Source organism: Trifolium pratense, linkage group LG2 (assembly GCF_020283565.1).
Source record: "Trifolium pratense cultivar HEN17-A07 linkage group LG2, ARS_RC_1.1, whole genome shotgun sequence".
In the NCBI taxonomy this organism is placed as follows: domain Eukaryota; kingdom Viridiplantae; phylum Streptophyta; class Magnoliopsida; order Fabales; family Fabaceae; genus Trifolium; species Trifolium pratense.
In genome coordinates, this window is record NC_060060.1 from 42,673,988 (window position 1) to 42,696,954 (window position 22,967).

The 22,967-nt window shown below is 33.6% G+C and overlaps 5 protein-coding genes across 5 annotated transcripts; 3 read left to right on the forward strand and 2 right to left on the reverse strand.

The window, feature by feature from the left end:
- Positions 1–4,703: 4,703 nt before the first annotated feature.
- LOC123907938 lies at positions 4,704–8,270 on the reverse strand. Its single transcript, XM_045958416.1, has 6 exons — positions 7,498–8,270; positions 6,239–6,404; positions 5,882–6,058; positions 5,722–5,805; positions 5,386–5,467; positions 4,704–5,292 (listed from the first exon to the last, which is right to left on the reverse strand). The coding sequence occupies exons 1-6, from the start codon at positions 7,863–7,865 to the stop codon at positions 4,859–4,861; spliced, it is 1,311 nt and encodes a 436-aa protein (XP_045814372.1). The 5' UTR covers positions 7,866–8,270; the 3' UTR covers positions 4,704–4,858.
- Positions 8,271–14,026: 5,756 nt separating this feature from the next.
- Positions 14,027–15,591, forward strand: LOC123904735 (AAA-ATPase At3g28580-like). Its single transcript, XM_045954361.1, has one exon. It carries the CDS (start codon positions 14,119–14,121, stop codon positions 15,589–15,591), a length of 1,473 nt encoding a protein of 490 aa, XP_045810317.1. The 5' UTR covers positions 14,027–14,118.
- A 1,129-nt stretch (positions 15,592–16,720) lies between these two features.
- LOC123908258 (uncharacterized protein At2g34160-like) lies at positions 16,721–18,488 on the forward strand. Its single transcript, XM_045958838.1, has 5 exons — positions 16,721–16,942; positions 17,041–17,089; positions 17,755–17,817; positions 17,916–17,980; positions 18,083–18,488. The coding sequence occupies exons 1-5, from the start codon at positions 16,796–16,798 to the stop codon at positions 18,164–18,166; spliced, it is 408 nt and encodes a 135-aa protein (XP_045814794.1). The 5' UTR covers positions 16,721–16,795; the 3' UTR covers positions 18,167–18,488.
- Positions 18,489–19,123: 635 nt separating this feature from the next.
- LOC123908255 (protein CDC73 homolog) lies at positions 19,124–21,064 on the forward strand. Its single transcript, XM_045958834.1, has 3 exons — positions 19,124–20,240; positions 20,340–20,422; positions 20,521–21,064. Exons 1-3 carry the CDS (start codon positions 19,223–19,225, stop codon positions 20,611–20,613), a joined length of 1,194 nt encoding a protein of 397 aa, XP_045814790.1. The 5' UTR covers positions 19,124–19,222; the 3' UTR covers positions 20,614–21,064.
- Positions 21,065–21,775: 711 nt separating this feature from the next.
- Positions 21,776–22,867, reverse strand: LOC123908257 (non-specific lipid transfer protein GPI-anchored 5). The gene is made up of 3 exons (XM_045958836.1): positions 22,446–22,867; positions 22,215–22,277; positions 21,776–22,113 (listed from the first exon to the last, which is right to left on the reverse strand). The coding sequence occupies exons 1-3, from the start codon at positions 22,771–22,773 to the stop codon at positions 21,998–22,000; spliced, it is 507 nt and encodes a 168-aa protein (XP_045814792.1). The 5' UTR covers positions 22,774–22,867; the 3' UTR covers positions 21,776–21,997.
- Between the last annotated feature and the right edge of the window lie 100 nt (positions 22,868–22,967).

Sequence of the window (22,967 nt, forward strand, 5' to 3'; positions counted from 1 at the left end):
TATAGGGGTTTTCTAACTTAGACCCTAGTTAGGTCTAAGTTAGCAATGTGCACCTTTTCAATTGGACCAAAATACCCATTCTTTTTAATTAATTAACCAAAATACCCATTAGTAGACGCAGATCCAGTGTCGCGCGCGTACCGAAGGACCATGGTTACAGACCGTTGATTTCCATCAGACAGCCAAGATCTGATCTCATCAAGACTGTCTGATCAATCAGACAGCCCAGATCATCCTGATCCATCAGATTCCAGCGCCTGCGCCATACTGGATTACAACCTGGAGAGAGAAAAATTTGCTTTTTAAAAGTAGGACACGTGTCACACAATGGTTGGCTGGGCGTGATTTTTGTTCATTTAATACTTTGAACTCAATTATTTCGTTGTAAATTAATTTTTTATTTTTTTATTTTTATACCAAAATTCATAATTTTTTTTTGTCTACAAATAGAGACTTGGTTCGTTTGATTTGGACACCGAAAAAAAATGCAATTTTTCACTACCTTAATCTCATTTTTTGTCTACTAAATACGTTACTTGTGTGTTGTAATTTAACACGCATCACTCAACCAACTCACTGAAACCATTATACCAGGAAAATAGTAGATAATATTCTGGAACTTTTGGTATATTTTATGAAATTTTTGGAGACCTAAAACTATTTTTAGTTAATTAAATGAGATAAAACGGTAATTAAAAACTAATGTTTGCTTCTGAAACCATTTTATTGGTAGGATGGTTGCACATAGTTGTATTCTGAAACCATTTTACTGGTAGAATAGTTTCAATGAGTAATTTATTAATTGTGTTTGCTTCTGAAACCATTTATCTGGTACAATGGTTTCAGAGAGTTGTAATCTGAAACCATTTTGCTGGTAGAATGGTTTCAGTAAGTTGATTATTAGTTATTTGCTTCTGAAACCATTTAGCTTGTAGAATTGTTGCACATAGTTGTATTCTGAAACTATTTTACTGGTAGAATGGTTTCAGTGAGTAATTTATTAATTGTGTTTGCTTCTGAAACCATTTATCTGGTACAATGGTTTCAGAGAGTTGTAATCTGAAACCATTTTGCTGGTAGAATGGTTTCAGTGAGTTGATGTAAGGTAGTGAAAAATGAGATTAAGGTAGTGAAAAATTGGGTTTTTTTTTCTGTGTCCAAATCAAACGAACCAAGTCTCTATTTGTAGAGAAAAAAAAATTATGAATTTTGGTATAAAAAAAATAAATAAAAAATTAATTTACAACGAAATAATTGAGTTCAAAGTATTAAATGGAAAAAAATCACGCCCAGCCAATCAGACAGCGACACGTGTCCTGCTTTTAAAAAGTAGATTCTTCTCTCTCCAGGGTGTAATCCAGTGTGGTGCACGCGCTGGAATCTGATGGATTCGGATGATCTGGGCTGTCTGATTGATCAGACAGTCTTGATAAGATCAGATCTTGGCTGTCTGATGGAAATCAACGGCCTGTAACCATGGTACTGCGGTACGCGCGCGACACTGGATCCGCGTTCATTGATGGTAATTTGGTTAATTAATTAAAAAGAATGGATATTTTGATCCAACTGAAAAGGTGCACCTTGCTAACTTAGACCCAACTGGGTCTAAGTTAGCAGCCCCCATATATATATATATATATATATATATATATATATATATATATATATATATATAGGGAGTGTATCTGGTGAGAACTGATAACTATTATAAGAAATGAGAACTATTAATAATAACCATCAGATTTAATTGACGCATTATATTAAAAATCTTCCATTCACTTAAAACCTCATGTGATTCTATTTGTGCAAATTGAAAAATCTTGCTATATATATACTTTCCTATATATATTATGTTTTAATGTTGCCTTATTATCAAATATGAAGGCTAAAGCATATTATTTTTTTTATCAATTCATAGGTACGTACATTACTATAATTTTTTTTGAAACAATGTACCTTACTATAATTAACCATTAACTATATTGTGAATATATTTTGTTGTTATTTTTTCATAAAGCATATCAACTGAAATAAAAATAATATTTTTTTAAAAAATTCAGCATATAAAAATTAGTTTAATAATAATATTTGAAAGATATATTTATTGAATTAATAAACTTAAGATATTGTACCATTAAAATAAAATAAACTTAAAATATTAAATTCTAAATATCTTAAATAGTATTAATTTAATAAAAAAAATTATTGAATTGAAGTTATCCTTTTATGTTATTTTACATTTATCAGTCAGTTGAACCGCTAATTTTACCAAACACTTCAATCAGCTAGAAGCTATCAACCATGAGCTATCGGCCAAAAACTATTTTTGCCAATCAGAGCCATAGAATCTGAGGGAGTATTGTTTATCATTTTTGAACCGACCAACATGGTAATCATTTTACTTAGACCCGGCCACATGTGTCGAGTGTGCTACGATATTGGGTACAATATATGGAAACTTTTTAGGAATTAAAATTTTAAGATTCTATGATAATAGTTATATATATTCAAGAACAAATCTAAAAATTAATCAAATAGAAGTTGATTATTTTTGTAATAAATATTATATGAAATTTAACTGTAATTTATATGAAGGTGAACTCTTGAGTATACATATTATGTGTATATGTATCGGAGTGTTCACCTTATTTTGCAGCATATACGTTTATTTTCTTCAACCTATTTTCGGAATTTCTTTTAATAAGTTTTGTATAACTCAATAAAGCTAAGTGGACACATACGCTCCCATCATTCGATGTGCGCTCGCCACACAACAAATCTCCACGACAATTTTGACGGAATAACATTGTTGTCTTCGCCGCGATTTCAAATTCATTGCCGCGGACCTCGACGGCACTCTTGTCATTTTTTTTACCTATTTTCGTGTTCTCCATTGATACCGGAAGTATCGTTGTGATATCTCCTCTGTAATTTCTTATTATCCAATGGAATATGGTTTTTTTTTTTTTAAAAAAAAAGGTTCTCTTCTGTAGTTTCTTATTATCCAATGGAATATGGTTTTTTTTTTTTTTGAAAAAGAAAAAAGATATGGTTATGGACGTGGACATCCAAAATAAAAACTGGACTTATATAAACGAATGGCTAACCATTCTATGATAGACCGGTTAATGTTTGTTTGCAAATAACCAGTTATTTTAATGTGGTTTTGGATTTGGATATGAATTTATCCACGTGACCGGATATTTTGCTCACCCCTAGCTGAAAGTAGTCGTTCGTACATTTTGATAATAACTTCTATGATCAACGTTACATGTTAGCCTATTGAAAATATATGTTGTAGTGCTGCGTATAAAATTGCTTGTGTTTATGTTGTAAGTTTGGGTAGAGAATCTCATAATATTCTCTCTGTAGGAGTCATTTATCTCTGAGTCTGGCACAACAAGTTGTATTGTGTGTGATTTGTGTGATTCAATAACATTAAGCAACAATTTACCTATTTGTGTTCTGTCATTTTTGGTCTGACTTACTGGACCAAAAGGAGGAAATTTCTTAGGCCAACAAAGTTGATGTTTAACCGCAAGTCAGGTTTCTAAGTGAATTATCTATTGGAAATTTAAGGAGTATTTGCAAATGTGTCGGTTTATTTGCAAAATTTAAGGAGTATTTTAACTGAGTAATATTTAAAACTGTACTGTGTTTGATTTTAAAACTGTTCCTGGTACTGGACAAACTGGTTGCCAAGGAACAGGACAAAACTTGAAATTCTTGTCCCCCACAGAACCACGGGACAACTTTTTGTCCTCAGCACAAGTTGTCTAAAATACCAAAATAACCTTTTGTCCATCAAACATCGTACAACACAAAGTTTATTCAATACCTTAAACATTTGTCTTGTGCTGTTCTGTCTTGTACTGTCCTGTACTGTTCTGTCCAGTATTTATATTTTGCAGATCAAACGGACCCTAAGTGTATTAAGTGTGTGAGTCTTCTTTTCGTTAGAATTTGAATTCAAGATCTTTGTAGGACATTAAAACACGCGAGTGGTTTTTTCTTTGTCTAAATTTGATCTCCAAACCTCAAAGTCAAACACTTTTAATTTTTAGTTCAAATTAGTTAAGCAACCCACTCCATTCTTAATAACAAATAATTGTCATCCGCTTGCACTTTTAGGTTAAATTAATTTGTAGGAACTTATACTATTATAAGATTTTTATTTAGGTCCCCATAGTTCATAACTTCTTATAGGAAAGTGAAGGGCATGTAAGCATATATTTTCAAGGGATCTATTGGTGGACCTCCTCAAAGTGGTCCATTAATATAGCTCACCTCCTTCTGAATCTATCCTTTCCTTTTTGGGATGATAATGATTAAATTTGTATTTAATTACAAATTTAATCTATATTTAATTATGTTCGAAAGGCAATAGTGGTAGTTGATGCTGGCTGAATGTCGGATGTAGAATAACTGTAGATGGCGGATCAAGTTGTGGCTAAGCTATTACACCTTAAAAGAGGCTAAATTCTTTTGATTTAGAACCATATCTTATGTTCTTTCTTTTTAAACAATCCATAACAGAGACATATGAACACAATATGAAGGTATCTAACAAGACGGTGCCGCGGAAGAAACAATATTGACATCAAATAACTGGACTATATTAGACCAACAAATAAGGAATTTACAACTCTGCGAAAAGAGGCGTGGAGTTTGAGCTTTGCATTCTAAAACGCACAAAAGCGAGATGAATCAAATAAGGTTGGAATTAATATAAAAAATAATGATAATAATAACTGCAAAATTAACATTAGATAGGGATAAATATGGTCTAAATATCATTTATGATGAATATCCTGAATGGTGATTAATGGAACATTCCATTGATGAGATCCTAGATCACTCATCTCCGTGCGAATCTATGCCCTGCTCCCAACAACAATGCTCGCCCTACTGCACCACTGTGAATACCCAAAACCACAGCAACAGTCCCGCCTAAGGCCACCCATTTCCAGTCCAGGCCGTGACCAATTTGTGGGGTATTTCTGACGGCTTGCACACTCTCTTCCATCAAAGAGGCAGCCTCTAACGAATGCAAGTTTCCATTAGAAGAAATTCTGGTTGTTTTACTTGCCATCAATGCACATCTCGACAAAGAAGCATCTGTTTTCCTAGCATTCTGGTATGCTCTCATACCAGAGTGCAATTTCTTGACAGCACCCCACATTCCATGACGGACGCCTAACTTTGCAACGTCTTTTGGAATCCCCATGTCTTCATAATGCAAAAGGGTGACCTCGCATGCAGACAACTGACCATCTCCTTTGCGAGATTCCACTGCATCAATTTGGCACACTCGATAGTTAAAACACCATTATTAAATAGTTGGCGCTAACAACCAAATAAGAATGAAGTTTGCCCATTTCTTACCAGGTTTGATTACCCAACTAGAAAAGTAGAGATCTACACGTCTGGGCTTATCACGTTTTGGCAAATTTGGATGGGGCACCCCCTACAACACATATATAGGTTTATGAAGATTAGCTACAAATAGAAATATAAGAAATGGATTGTATCAACTAATAGAAAGCTTGTATTAACAAATTCTTAGCATGATAAGTTAAAATACCAGACAAGAAAAATTTATGCTTGTTCCTAGTGATAAATTGAAACCTTGTAACATATGAATGGAGACTAACCATTGGGGAAAAAAGAGATAAAATACCACAAAATTGCAATGAAGCATGTCACAACTCATAACCATACCTTTGTCACACAATAGTATGCATTTCCAGCCTGCCAAATCCTTCGAGCGATAATATATTCCCGATCACTACAGAAAAATGGGAACTATAAACAGAAAGTGTAAGTGAACCATGTCAATGTACACTAATCATAAAAGTTACTATTTATTTGGTCTAAATACCTTTTTAATCCAGTGAACAATCGATGTCCCATTAAGGGGGCATTCCTCCAAAATTTTGCAGTGTGCGAGCATAGGATCCCATTTGGGACGGAAATCATCATCCCAGAAGAAATCCCTCACCAACTCGGGATCTGCATCTTCAAATACAGTTTTACTGCGGTAAACTGTAGGACCTGTCTGTTAAAAGAGCCAACATCACCGCTGATATATTTTAGTCAAACTTAAACTAGGAAGTAAAAGTGCCTCAAATAGAAAGGTTATCGAAAATAATTATTTATATGTGACTGTGACATTTATATTTTTTGGCAGACTATAGACAATATCCGCATGAGATGAAAATTGAACACCAGAATCTACCTCAGAATCATAACGCCAAGCTTTGTATTGCATATTTGGTGTAGACCTTTCCATAAAACTTTGCCAGTCCATCACTCCATCTTTCCCTTCAAGAAGATGAAGAAGATGTTCCAAATCAGCTTGTGTAACTGTATCCTTCTCTCTCTCGTCAGCTTTATCACCAAACCTAATGAATGTATAACCAAGTTCCAAAATGAATACAAGACTTCATTCTTCCGCTAGCAATACAGTATCATATATATCAAAAGGCCATCCAGGATGGCATGAACTAAAAATAAGCACTCACAGAGGAACATCAATTCGATAATTAATGTTTGTGTGCATCTATGAAATTCACAAATACAGTATAAACAAGCTGATTGTCATATTCAAGGAAATTAAACACAAATACGAAATAGGAGAAAATCCTAAACATAATTAAATCACAACGAGCATAAAGTGCTAAGGGCCCGTTTGGATTAGCTTATTTTTGAGCTTATGAAAAATAGCTTATGCAAATAAATAAGCTTTTATGTTAATTCATAAGTTTTCACTAGCAAAAATTGTATCTTCATAAGCTGTTTTTCCACAAACTACCTTGACAAGCTTATGAATAATACATAAAAACTTATTTATTAGCATAAGTTCAAAAATACGCCAATCCAAACGGGCCCTAAGTAGATGAATCACAACAAGTTACTACCATACTATCAACGCTACAATCATACTCTAAAAGGTAGTTGTTTAACAGACAATGAAATGTGCAGGTTAGCCACTAAAATTAAAATATCCCTATCCTCAACCAAACAAAATTAGATTATACACCCGACCAATTCATACATGTAGAAAATCAAAAAAGAAAATTTTGTATTGAAAAGAACATTTTTTACACTTCTAGAAGCTGACAACAAAAACCAAATCATAAAGCCACACTAGTCAGCACCAGGAAACTCAATCTCTTTCATCTCCCTCCCTCCCTCTCCCTCTCTCTCTCTCTTCTCTCTCTCTCTGGTGGCACTTATTAAAATTTTCCTAAATCATATACAGTATGATCCAACATTTTGATTTTTCCTACTCCAATAGTCCAATCCACAATATTTGTTAGTATAACTTATGATAAACTATAATAATAACCTCTTAAATGAATCTACTCAGAGATCAACATAATAAACCTTTCAAATTAATCAACATTGTAGAAACCATTAAACATAAACTAAATTTCAATATAAAAAAACCTAAAAACTAAAATTCAAAGCAAAATACGATAACATCGAAGTTACCTAGTAGCGTCGGTAGAATCAGAACCACCGTTATCGGAATTCACAGACTGAGAAGGATCTTGTGCTTTAGCCTTGTTCTTGAAATTGGACCAATAACTACGGCAAATTGAGAAGGCCGATAAGGCGGTGAAAGCTAACCAGAGACGGCGAGCACCGAATCCCGGCGGAACCGTCCAAAGAAACCGAAATTTGCTCCGAAGACCGATGAATAGAAGTCCGGTCCACCGTGGCCGCCATGACCAACCGATTACTAAACCGATCATGACGGCGAGCCAAATCGGAACCGCACATAGTAAAATATCGACGAATGTTTCCGTTATTGAGGGTTTCTTCATAAACTCCATAACATCAAATAAATAATCCTCCATTTTCCCCCAAATTAAAATCTAACAAAAAAATAATAAAATTAAAATTAATCTCTCTATCTTCTTCTATTTTCTTGAAATTGAAATTGAGATTGAAATTTTTGATGATGATGGAAGCTATTTCACCGAACAAGGAGTTCTGGACCTTCCATCATTCATACAAGGAAAAACAAAACGAGATAATAGATTTTGCTTTTTGATTGAAATACGGAACACGTGCAGGAATGTAGACCGTTGATGGAGTTAGATTGATTAATTATTGAGATTTGTTGAGTTTGGTGGATAAAGTCTATAATCTTATCTAATTAATCCGAAATGGAAGTGTTTTGTTGTTGAAGAAAGCGGATAAATATACTAATTTTCTGTTACGGTTGGTGCTTACAATTAGCTGTAATGTAGGAGTAGTTTAATCGGCTAAAATGGAGTAATAATAGTTTAATCATGATTTTCTTATCTCTGCAAATCAAACTTTTTATTTTTTTATTTTTTTTATATGAGTATATAGGTATCCTGTATAAATTTGTACATTTTTTTTTACAGAGCAAATTTGTATATAATTTTTTAATAAATAATAAATGGTTTTTAATAAAAAATATTACTTTTAATTGGTTTAACATGATTGCGTGTTTTATCGAGCATAAATATCATCAACTTTTTTTTTTGGTTTACAATGAACTGGGCATCGAATCTAGAACCTATAATGTAATATCCAAACCCCTCACCACTAGACCAAACCTAGTGGCTTTAAATATCATCAACTTTATCTTTATTGTATTGGTGATCACATATACAATATGTCTCTCTTTTATTTTAACCCCTCTACCGGGAAATCCCATCCCAAATTACACTATTTGTGTGACAACGTCATTATTAGAGTCTAAACATGATCTTATTTCTGTTCTTAATTAATTAACAACAATGACATAATTAGTTGTGAGAAATGAATATTGATCCAAAATATAAAATATATTTTGTTCAAAATTTGACATTTTTCGATGATATTTTATTCCGAAGAGAGGACATGTTATGACACGTAGTATTAAATAATTTTCAATCCATTTGCGAGAAGAAAATGCATCATTATAATTTTTTTTATTGTATATATTAATTAAAAACTAGAAAGAAAGCTTGGAGGTGGAATCCCCAACATTTGTGGGAATTTGATGATCTATAAACCGTTCCTAACGAACGATCGCCTCATGTTTGAGCATGATGAATCACTTTCGTGCCGATCTGTTGCCAATAAACTTTTTGGCCTCATATGAGAATGGAAAATTAGATAATTTTCTACATCAGTAGATGAAGAATAGTGAAAATAATAATTTATGGTTGACCATGTTCCCAAAAAAAGATACTTTAGAGAATTCAAATATAGTGAAATATTCTTCAAAATATTAATAGTAAAAGAAGAAGAAAAATTACATTGAGCTAACGAAATGAATGAATGTATTTTTTAGTATCAGCTTTAATAATTATTTTAATGGTCTATTGTTTGATCACATACTACATGTCTGTAAAATTTGTATTCCAAAAAGAAGCTTGTCGAAGAGAAACTTCCTAAAAAGGCAAAGTCAGATTTTCATACAAACATCATAGGGTGATCGCGGTGCGGTTTGGTTCGGTTTTGAGCATAAAAGTCATCCTAACCGCGAGATAAAAATGCATGCGGTTCGGTTTGGTTCGGTTGATTTTTAAAAAGTCATCCAAACCAAACTAAACCAATGCGATTTGGATCGGTTCGGTTGGTGCGGTTTAAAACATAACGATTGTACCGAACAATTTTAAGCATAAAAAAAAAATAAAAAATTGAAGTTCCAAAATAACATTGTAGTACCAACAAAAATTATTTATCCAAAATAACATTATAGTAACTTACAATTTTAAATATATAAAAAAATTGAATTTTCAAAATAACATCACGGTACCGATAAAATTTGTTTATTTAAAATAACATTACAACACCAAAATAAAATTTCAGTACAAAAAATAAAAACAACTTGAAGTTCGATTAATTTGGTCGACTGACTTGGTAATTGGGCATGTATATTGGAATATAAATATATTTTCTTTTACGATATTGGAATATAAATATATAATAGTAACTTAATGCGGTTTTTGCGGTTATCCGCGGTTTTTGCGGTTTTGCGGTTTGCGGTTCAGTAAGAAAGCCATTCAAATACATCCAAACCAAATGCGGTTTTTGCGGTTTTCAGTTTGGTTTGGTTCGATTTGCGGTTTTACTTTTGGATTGGTTCAGATACGATCACCCCTACATCATATATTGTGTCATAAGTCATTAAGGAAAAAATCACAAGGAAAATATTTTTTAGAAAAATGTTAACATGTGCACCAAAAGCACATGTTAAGGAAGCACATGTTAAATTTTTTTTCTAACATTAAATGCAATTTTCTATATTTAGAATCTTAACATGTTAATGCACATGTTAACATGACCCTATTTTTTATCCTGCTCGTTTGACAAAAGTATACAATAACGTTACCGTCAAAGACTTTAGAGTCACCTCCCACGTGACTAAACTTTAGAGTCATAAATATTACTACTCGTGAATTAAAGATGACATTAATCAATGAGTATGAATTGGATAAGAACTATGACTATTCATGTTAAATTATCGTTTCCAAAATAGTTTAACTTTTGAAGAATTTAGTACTACACTATGTACTAAAGATCAATAAAACAAAAAAATTGATAAAAAAAATATGTTTTAATTCATTAAAAATCCATTCAATATTAGAGGGCACACATGGTGCATTGATACATACTTGATTTTCTGCGGTCCATTATCACATAGTTTTCACACAGTAGTTGATTAGGATCGTCCGATCAAAACTGAGTTGTTGAGATATTAAATTGTGAAAAATTATAGAAATTTGTGTTGCATAATTACAACCGTCTAATTAAAGATCAACGGTCATGATTTAAAACAGCGGCTAACTATGTGATATTTTTAATGTAAGTAATCCAAATTCGAGCTGTTTTTTAGTGTAAAATTTACACTATAAAAAATTCAGAAAACGCTTTCCGAATTTTTTGGAAAGTGGGGGAGAAAGTGTGTGGGTACGTTGAGAAATTTTCCCAATTAACACGGACCTATGATGATGCTGTGTTTTTCATGCATACTCTGACCCACACGGCATTATAAAGCAAGATTAATGAGTTATAAAGAGTAAGACACATTAATTCAAAAGCAGAAAAGAACCAGAAACTCAAAGCTTCATCTTCATTGGTTATTTTATATGGTATACTTCAAAAGCAGTCCTCTTCTCCACTCTCATGCAAGAACAAGAATTTAGATTTATTGATGTGATCGATCATACATTAATGTAGTCGGGATACCAGTGACTATCCGATCAAGGTTGGACTATTCATATTTAAATTTGATATTTTCGGTATTATAAAATCAATGTTTGCAATATTTTAAAATGCATGATCTTAATCGAATAATTACTGATATTCTGCTTCGGTGAATGTGGGATCACACTAGGGGATCTGAATTCTACATGGAAATGCAAACTAATAAAGTGGAAAGTTCCAAATTTTATATTCTTTGCAACTCACCACAAGCAAAGCTAGTTGGCAAAAGTTTAACTTCAAATATTAAAAAGAGATAAACCATATACTATAAGTCATATTTTCACACCAATAACTTTGTTTTTCAACAAATTTGGTGAAGAACCAGGTAAAGGGTACACACACAAAAGTTCAAATTCCAAAGACAATTTGTACAGTCACTCACCCTTCCTTTCTTAGCCTCTCTTGTTTAATCATAAATTGCTCATACTCCTAACATGAACCAAATTAATTTGATGTTGTTAGATATTGTTGGCTGGTTGAAAAACAGAAAAATTACTTACAAAAACTTGTATGCATGGTCAATGAAATTAGATAAATCAAATAATTAAATGCAGGACACAATCATAAACTTTGGAGAGTAGCATACAATTAAGCTAATAGTTGTGTACAAAATGAAAAACAAGTTTCAACAATTGGAGTTATAGTACTAATATGCAGCAAATTTTAAGAAAGGAAAGGAACTCTTACCTATTACTTAACATAAACTTAGAGTTTGAGAGGAACGAAGCCTGGTCCGAGATCACTCTATTGCATCCTTTGGTGGGGTCTTTAATTGCTTAAGAATAATGGTCTCGAACCAGACAACATTCCCCTCAACTACTTCGTACGTGTGTTTATGTTGTTGATGATTATGAGAAAAGTGAGAGAGAATGTGAAAGAGGCAGAGAGGACTGTTTTGATTTTGATTAGGCCATGAAGTTTGATTTTCATGGGCCCTTTCTTCCCCTTATATACGTGAATGTGTTGGAAAATATGGCGTGGCATTCCACTAACTATGCCTTATGTTCCCCCCATCCTATTAATCAACCTTTCGAAGCAAAATTTCAAGTGTATTAATCCATTAATTAGGACTAGTATAACATATTTTTTCCCTTCTAAAATATGTCTAATTCCATTTTTTTCTCCAAGTAGTCTAGTGTTAGAAATTCCACCCAACCAACTGTATATATAATACGATATCTCAACCAACTGAATTAAATTCACGAGGAGAATTCCAAATTAATTTATATTAGTGCCAAAGTTAAATATGTCCCCAATTCTCTCAACTAAAAGATTCAAACAGAACACATTTTAATTATGATCTAGGAAAAATGAAAAGGAGAGACAATTGATTGATAGTGTAAATAATAGGACCCATATGTCTCATTCATGGCAAATGGTTTCATATCAAGGAAAGATTGGTGCATTAGTGAATCAAAAGTAACACCCTTTTCTAGCAATGTATTAAAAACACTTGCAAAGCTTCCTTTAACTCTCTACCTACCATCCTTGCTGACCAAACATGCCATATTTCCAAACCAAGACATGCCATTGATGCACTCCTATCACGATACATAAAGTGAACATGCAAATTTCGGGGACATTTCAACGAAGATTCGATGTATTTTGATTTTTCCGATCAACGAGCATAACACATCTAAAAAGGGCCAAGTAAATTCTTTGTCATCAGGTGATAGGTGCACAATAGTTTTCGAGTCTTCATTGGAATATCCCGAAATTTGCATGCCCGCTATATGTATTGTGATATGAGCGTGTGCAAAAAAAAAGGCCAAACTAGTAAATTCTATTTGAATAACACGATGAAGTTTATTGCTTGTAGGATTGGTGTTGTCAAAGGGACTTGTACAGCATATAATCTTGTGTATATTATCTTGAGATGGGGGTGTTTAAAGTAATTTTCTTTTGCTTGCCACTTGAGAAAAGGTGGAAAACGAAGAGAAGGGGAAACTTTAACACTGGTCAAAAGAAAATTACTAAAATTAAAATTGACTACAAATGTAGTAGTAAAGTTAAAAGATTTGAGATAATGTTTGTACCTAACTATATCTGAAGATCATTTTCCATGTGCTTCTATACTGCGCATGTATATGATTTTCTTCCTTTTGCTGATGATTTTCTTCCTTTTGCATAAGCTTCTATTGAACAAGTTCATTGTGTTATGCATTGTTTTGACTTTTTCTACCAAATGTTCGGACAAAAGATTAATAGTTAAAAGACAAATTTTTTTTCTCGAAAAATGCGGACAATCAACTCATTGAGAAGATTTTACAACATACTGGTTTCTCACATGTCAACTGTCTTGGTTGTTACTTGGGGGCTAACATGGCTGCTAGAAGAATGGCCAAAGGGTATTTTAATCACATTGTTCATAAAAGTCAAAATATGCTTAGTGGTTGGAAGCATCAATGCGTAAGTTTAGCCGACAAAATTAATCTCTCAAATTATTTTGTTTACCCGTCGATTTTTGTAGTTTATTATTTCACATTTATATATACATTTGAAAAGTGATTTTTAATCATATTTTTTCATTTCTTATACTTTGTGCATATAATAGAGGATTCAAAGGCCTTATTTTTAAATAAATTTTCCACAATTAATTAAATAACTTACCTACCCCTTAATTTATAAATTCCTTGATCATCACATCGCAATACAAAACGAGTAGTATTGTGTGACTAGCTTGTGTAGCTATGCTATTTTTGCATGTAGTCAAAGTAGTCCAAGTTGTTTCTAAAATGGCATGCAAGTCTCATTCAAGATCAACTATCAACATCTCATGAATTATGCTTTGTCCTTATATGTAACAAACTCACCAGAAACAAATGTTCCCAGCTTATATGTATTTACAAAACCAATAAAGTTTAAACAAAGAACACAAAAATGGGTGAAATTTGGGGTCTAATTGGTTCAAAGCTTGCAAGCATATTGTTTGTATGGGCTATGATTCAAGAGTATTGTCCTAATCAAATTCATGCACTCATAGAAAAATTCTCACAAAAATTAGCAAACTTTCTTTACCCTTATGTTGAGGTTAGATTCATGGAGTACATTGGTGATTACATGAGAACCAACAATGAAGCTTTTAGATCCATTGAAAACTACTTAACATCAAAATCAACCAACAAAGCAAAGAAACTTCGAGGTGAATATGTGAAAAAGTGTTTAGTTCTAAAGATGGATGAAAGTCAAGAGTTTCATGATGAGTTTGAAGGGATTAAAGTTGTTTGGTGTCTAAAAAAGAATGTCCCAAAAACAAACCATAGTGTTTCATTCTATGCAGCTGATGATAAAAGGTATTACCTTCTCACTTTTCATCGTAAAGATCGCGATTTCGTTGCTAAATCTTACCTTAAGCATGTTTTGGAAGAAGGTAAGAACATTGGTTTAAGTAAGAGACAGGTAAAGCTTTACACAAACTGCACAGGTGATAATGGAGGTAAATGGAGTCATGTGATTTTTGAACATCCATCTTCTTTTGAAACAATTGCAATGAATTCAAAAAAGAAGAAAGAGATTGTTGATGATCTTGTTACATTTAGTAAAGCTAAAGAATATTATGCAAAGATTGGTAAGCCTTGGAAAAGAGGCTATTTGCTATATGGTCCTCCAGGAACAGGAAAATCATCATTAGTTGCTGCTATTGCTAATTTTTTGAAGTATGATATTTATGACATTGAGTTAACTAATGTGAAAACAAATGCTGAGTTAAGGAAACTTTTGATTGGAATCACGAGTAAGTCGGTTGTTGTCATCGAAGATATTGATTGCTCACTTGATCTTACCGGTGAGAGGAAGACAGATTCGGGAAATGAAAAAGATAAAGAGGATAAGAAGGATGTGAATCAAGCATCAGGTGAAGCTGAAAACAAAAATAAAATGAGTCAGGTAACACTTTCTGGATTGTTGAATTTTATTGATGGGATTTGGTCTGCTAGTACTGGTGAGAGGTTGATTATATTCACTACTAACTATGTCGATAAACTCGATCAAGCTTTGATTCGTCGAGGACGAATGGACATGCATATTGAGTTATCTTATTGTGGTTTTGATGGATTCAAAATGTTGGCAAAAAATTATCTGAGTATTGAATCTCATCCTTTGTTCGACACGGTTCGATGCTTGTTGGAAGAGGCTAATGTGACACCTGCTGATGTTGCTGAAAACTTGATGCCTAAGGTAGCTAATGAAGACGCTGAGGCATCATTGGAGAGGTTGATTCAAGCACTTAGAACCTCTAAGGAAGAGGCAAAGATGAAAGCTGAGAAAGAGGCAGAGATGAAGGCTGTGAATTCATCAGAGATAGTTGCAGAAGACAAGGAGATTAAGGAAAAGATTGGTAATGGAAAGTCCTAGGCAACATTGTTCGTTATTTTTATATTAGAGTCTTATATTAAAACATTAGTATGAATATCTATTTCTATGCTTGCATTAGAGTCTTATTTTACATTACTATAAGTTAGATTAATATATTTGAAAAGATTGTTAAGGTTATGCATGTTGAATTACGGGTTGATCAATTTGTTCTGGTTACAATTTTGTGGCACTATTTTTTTTTTTAAGTATTTATAAACTATTCTTAGCCTTACTTTTTAAATAATGTAAGATTTTTTTTAAACTATCTCTCAAATTAAAACATGGTAAGTTCCTAAGGACTTGAAAACGATAATGTTGTTAAATTATGTATTACCATATGCACTATGCAAAGATTCCTAAAACTATTTGCGATGATATTGAGAAAATTGAGCATGGTTTCTTGTGGGGAGATATGATCGTGGAAGAAATCGCATTTGGTTAATGGGAATGTGTATTGTCGGCCAATGACGAATAGTGGATTGGGTTCTAAGAGACCATTGTATGAACAAGGCGTTCCTCATGAAGATGTTGTGGAATCTTATTAATAAACCAAATGAGCTTTGGTGTAAGGTACTTCTTTGTAAGTAGGAATAATGATACCATGCATAATCGCTTGTAATTCAAAGCCTTATGTGACTCTCTGCTGTGCAAAACACTAACGGGATTGTGGAGTGATTTCCAACGTCATGTGGTTTGACAAATTAAAGATGGTATGCGTACAAATTTCTAGTTAGACAATTGGACTCCTAATGGTCCCGTGATTCTCTCCTCCGTGGCCCAAAGCTTCGTTGACATCACTATTTTTGCGAGAAATATGCTTAATTATGATGGGGAGTGGAATTAAATTAAGAGTTAAAAATATCATAATGAAATTCTGTTTTTCTTTTAAAAAAAATAATATGTTGAGAAAATAATAATAATAATCTATTTGTAAAAAAAAATGAAATAATATGTGATGAACTGGTTGAGAAGTGACACGCGTCTTTTGCTGATTAGTCAACAGATTCCATTCCGTTTTAACCAACAAAAAACGGTTACACAGAAAGGACACGCGTCACTTGTTGATTAGTTAACAGTCACTATATAACCGTCCCCATAGCTTCCATTTCATTCTTATCGGAGAAGCTTCTGAATTTTGAGAGAGTAACAGAAAACCGCGAAAATTCACACTCAGAGAAAGAATCAGAGAAATCGAAGAAGAACAATGGAAGCGATCGTAATCCTAACCAACTCCGGTGAGATGAAGAACGTCACCAATATCAATGGCGGCGACTTGGAGAAAGAGAAGAAGATTCGTATTCAGGTTTCCAGGTCTAAGAAACCTCTCTACTTCTACCTCAATCTCGCTAAGGTATTATAAATTCTTCTCTAATTAGGTTTTCGTTTTTGATTCAATCGCTTTACTTCATTTCTTGTTACTGATCTTCTGTTTCTTAATTTCTGATGCAGAAACACTTGAAGATGGACTATGATGTTGAGCTCTGTGCACTAGGCATGGGTATAATTTTCTTTAATCCTTTTACTTTCTTAATTTATAGATAGAAGATTCTGATTCGGTTCTAGCGGTGTGCTTGATTATGTAATTGATAATTAAGTAGAAATTTATTATGAATGCATGATGAAAATGTGAAAATCAAGTTTCATACCTATGAATGAGATTAATTTTCTTTAATCCTTTTACTTTCTTAATTTATAGATAGAAGATTCTGATTCAGTTCGATTCTAGCGGTGTTCTTGATTATGTAATTGATAATTAAGTAGAAATTTTAGGATAAGAAATCAATTTATTATGAATGCATGATGAAAATCAAGTTTCATACCTATGAATGAGATTAATTTTCTTTAATCCTTTTAATTTCTTAATTTATAGATAGATTCTGAATCTGTAGTATATGAATTTCAACTTCGAACAGTAAGTGTGGGAATCATGGTGTTCTTGATTATGTTAGTGAGAAGTGGAAAATTAAGAATTAATATTCAATTTATTAATGCATGATGAGAATGTGAAAATCAAATTACATACTATGACTTCATTGATCCGTTCTCTTACAGTAAATGTCAAAACTGTATGTATTGTGCATTCTTTAAGTGTGATTTGAGTTTCTTGAATTTAGGATTTTCTTTCTTTTGATTTTCTAACTTTGCATTTGAATTAAATCTCAGCTATTCCAACTGTGATAATCATAGCTGAAATTTTGAAACGCAATGGATGGGGAATTGAGAAAAGTAAGATTACTTATCATCTTGTAAAGGTTTCCAAAAGCAAGATTTTTGTTCTTAAGTTGCTTTGCTGAAAATGGTTTTCATGTGTATGTTTGTCACAGGTATAATGGCATCCACTATTGATGCTAAGGAAGACAAACAAGGTCGTGTGATTCCAAAGGCTAAGGTTTGTACATCTTTCATTTTCCTATGATCTATAGATTATCACTTAATTGTTCAATTTGCTAATAACATGTAAGTGATTATTTGATATTACTGCTTTGTGTAGCTTGATATTCTGATGGGAAAGGCTAGGAATGCTGACCAGAGTGCTGACCAGAGTACTGATGCTTCAACTTCAACAGAGGAGTAGAACACTAAGAGGAGGAGGATGATGGTGAAACTCTACTGCTTGTAGAGTATGTGTAATAATGTAGATATATGTTGATATTCTTTCATTGCTATGTTGGTGTTGCTTGTTGAGTATGTGTAAAATGTAGATATATGTTGGTGTTCTTTCATTTCTTTGTTTTTTCTTTTGTTCCGGGGGGGCAATATACAGTGCTAATGTTAGCCCTTCCGATGGTAGATTTTTGTATAAGACTATTGCAATTTTAGCCATATGAACAAAGTATTCATTTGAATCATATTAATGTATAATGTTTTTAGTGTTAATAGATCTTCTTAATTTGGTTACTTTGAGTGCCAAAGTCTAGTTATTTGATACTTAAATTTTAGTTAGTGGATGCATTTCTGCAAAAACAATATATGAAGAATGTTGATTTTCTAATTTCTTTTGGTTTTAAAAGTGGCTAGCAAACAAAAAAATATTTATACTGTTGAGCTTAGTCCAGAGGTGTGTTAATGTGGTTATCAGAATTGAATTAAATTGGGATTATATCACAAATTTTAATTTCATTTTCTTTTTGCTTCATATTTTATGAGAGATGAGCTAAAGTGATTAAGGAATGTAGTACTACTTAATAGAGTAGTTTTTTTTGTCAACCAACACTGTACTTATTAGATATATTGTCAAAAAAAGATTATGCTTCTTTTTTTTTTGTACAAAAAAGGGGCAAAGCCAAAAGATTATACTTTGTTTTTTTCTTACAGAAAATAATATACGACCAATACTATATATAAATTTTTTGTATTTAATAGATCTATGAAAAAAAATGCTATTGAATAGGGTAAGGGAACAAAAGAAAAAAAAGGAAAGGAAAGAGGGCAACTTATACAATATTTGATAAAATGGGGATCAGAGATGAGAAATTATGGAATGTGGGGCATGATGATATGATATATATATACCTGGTGAGGTTAGCATATAAGAATAATAATAATAACAAAAGATTACTTTTACTTATAATAAAAAGAAGCAAGACTTTGAGTTGGGCGGTGGTGTGGTGGCGCACGGTGCAAAGACAGTATGAATCCGATGAGAATGAGAATGGATCCACTGACTCTTCTTCGTGATTTCACGATGAGAGGCGAATTAGACAAGATAGTCCGTCTCAACACCGACTTCCGTTTCGGCGACGAATACACCTTCCCCTGCTCTCTCGAAACCGCTTATCGTTCCACCAAAGGTAACCGCTACACACTCGAAACCCTAGTTCATTACATCAAAAACCACCACCTCAAACACACTGAGTATTTCCAAAACACCTTAGCTCTCGGAATCCCCTCCGTTACTCTTCCCGATCGGAAACCTATCCTTAACTACCTTCAAGGCATTCTCTCCACCACCGATTCCATAGAATATCTCCCCGAAGACCCTTCCGAAGATCCTACTTCTCTCAACCAACAACAACAACCCTCTCAACTTCCCAATTCAGATCAAATCGTTGAGGAAGTGCAAGTGCCACCGTTGGATTTCATCGCCATGATTAGAGCAGCTGAGAAGCCTCTCAAGGATCGTGAATCGCTACTCGAGTGTAAGAATCGTGACTTCTACAGTGTTCTTGTCGCGGCTACAAAGCGCGAAGAGGAGCGTCAGAGGATGGAGTCTCATCAGAGGAAAGATGGTCTAGTTGCAAAGAGTCGATTGATGGGTAGTTCTGATGATTTTGGTGATGAAATGGGATATGATCAAACTCCTAAACCTAAAATGCATCTCAAAATTGGGGAAGGTGTTCCTATTATTTTGGTTCCTAGTGCTTTTCAGACACTTATTACTATCTATAATGTTAAGGAGTTTTTGGAAGATGGGGTTTATATACCTACTGATGTTAAGGTTAAGCAGATGAAGGGTGCTAGGCCTGATTGTGTTACTGTTCAGAAGAAGCTTAGTAGGGATAGAGCTGTTACTGCTTATGAAGTTAGGGATAAGCCCGCTGCACTTAAGCCCGAGGATTGGGACCGTGTTGTCGCTGTTTTTGTCTTAGGGAAAGACTGGCAGTTCAAGGATTGGCCTTTTAAGGACCATGTCGAAATTTTCAATAAAAGTTAGTCATTTTTCCATTTTATTTCGATTGTTTTTCGAAATTCAAGTCACAATTTTCTTTAATCATTGTAATGTATTTGCCACTTTCAAATTGTTGCAGTTACCGGATTTTTTATGCGTTTTGAAGATGATAGTATAGAGTCAGCAAAGACTGTGAAACAGTGGAATGTGAAGATTATCTCGGTGGGTTGCTTGTTCAAACTACTGCTATGGTGTCTTCCTGTTTTTTCAGCTTTTATCTTGCACTCCACTCTGACCACGCTTTTTTAACTTGATTGCAGATTAGTAAGAACAAGCGGCATCAAGACAGGGCTGCAGCATTGGAGGTGTGGGACAGACTAGAAGAATTTGTACGCTCACGATCACATTCTTGATTTGTAGCATATTTAGAGATCAATGTACGTAATTTCGATTTCGAGTTCCTGTATCCAAATATTACAATTTTTGGTGTCTTGTGATGTTTTATCGGATGATATTAGATAAGTAGTTCCTACTTTTAATGATAGTATTTGTAAAATTAAGGTTGTCCTGGCACTGATATCCTTTTTATGCGCCAAAGATTAAAATGCTATTGCACCATATAGTGGATGGAAACTTTTAAATTGTAACCAATTCTTGAGATTCTTGAGTTGTTAGGTGTCTCTAAATTTATACTGCCAAAGTTCTTGTCCTTATAAGACCAATTTTCATGCAACATTTGACATTACTTGAACTTTTGTTTTTCATCAGTAATTGTAGAATCTACACTCTTTTTTTGGGAAATGTAGAATCTAGACTCTGTTGAATGAGTTTTAGAATGTTCTTCAAAATATTTGGTTTTTATTTTTTTCTCTGTTGCTTTCATGCCCGGTCATTTAATCTTTTCCTGTCTTCATTAGACATGGTTTGGGAGATATCCATCCATATGTGGCTGTACATTTTGTGTTTCTTTGTTATGCAGTTTTGATGCGCTACTTTTTTCTCTCTCCCTTTTTTACTTGAGTAGATGCACTAATTATTCATTGGTTCAGCTTGCTATTGCGACTGCATAGGGTTTCCATAACCGAAGCCTGTGTTTTATGAAAGGTCAAATGTCCTTACTCATTAATCATGACAAATTTCATGGTGATGACCGAAAATTACCTTTAGATTTAGTTACTTACTTTTTACTTTGCTTTGGCTACCCACATGATATTCATTAAGGTAAGCCATAACTGTTTAATGAAGAAACTTCACAATATATTCTAGCATGCTTCCTGTGAGTCCCAGTCTTCAAATTAGAATGAAAACTAGACATATATTTCCTTTTGATTAGTGGTTTCTGAGCCAGTCCATTGCATAATCAATCATTATTTTGTTGAAATTGTTGAAAAATATCCATGATATTATTTCTGATATGTTAAATAAACTCAGTTACATTATTGAACAGTTTGGCAATTGATTCGTGATTGTCTTTCATAGTGCTGTAAAGCACTGCACTACGACACCAATTTTTTTGTTTTATTTTTGCTTGCCGGGGTTAGAATTCAGTGATGTCCTTGTTAATGAAGACCGTGATGGCACACTACAAAATTTCAATCCATGTTTTATTGATAGAGAGAATAAAGCCTCTCGTAATACAAATCATGTAACCCAATAGAGGTTACAAAATGAATAGACTGTACCCTTCAGCACAAGGGACCTTTGATAATATATATGATTACACAACAACAATCGGTAATAACAAGCAAAAAAATAGCATTTCAAATAGGAAGCCAACTGATTGAAGAATCAGTGTGTTCAGAAAACTGAAGCATATGCTGCGGCCAATATAAGTAACAGAGGAACTGACAGCTTGATTGAATTTCCACTGGATGATCCATCACCGGTCGAGGGAGTGGATTTGGATCCGGTTCCTGCAAGTGAATTTCAACTTAAATGGTTAATATCGACAAAGTTCATATTGGATAATCAAGCTGTGTAGTATAACTAAATTACTTCCCCAATGTGTTAGTACCTGATGGAGCTGAATTTGGAGACTCTGCCTCTGTTCCTGCTGGTGAGTCTGCTGGGGAAGCAGCTGTTAACAAAAACATATATTGTAAATTAGCAGAAAAATATAGTTTAGAATAGGGAATGGGAGTATATAGGTTTTCTTATGGTTTCTATTTGTTGTCCTATATCTCAAGGCTCGATATTCATACTTTAGGTTGGATATGCATATTTCAAAGAAATTTTATTCTCTTACCATTCTTAGTATTACACTGACTGGTGGGTGGGGTTTTCACCTTGCAAGCACCAGGCAAGGCAAGAGCCTGAGTTTGATTAATGCTGATTCCCAGTGATGATGCACCCCCACCGAGAACCTGACACAGGCATGCTGGTTGTGAACTCACCACACTGGCAAGGTTTGAGCAGCATCCTGAAGACGGGGTCGAGGAATTCCCTGTGATATAGTTAAGACAAGGGGACAGGCTGACCAACACATTTGTACAACTCGACTGCGCAGCAGCTCCTGCACACAACATTGCCATTACAACCAAAACCAAACCCATGTTCATTTTTCTGTGTGCCATTTGAATTGTTTTATGCAACTGTGTTATAAAACTTTGTATATTCTTGTTTTTTTGTTAAAGACCTTTGTATACTCTGAAGACAATGATGGTTTTGGAAGAACGAGGTCTAGGCTTTTTGTAGGGCAAGGATGGAAGAAGCTGACAATAGTAAGTTGATGTGGTTGAACAACTCCTCCTACTATCTAACAGGATCT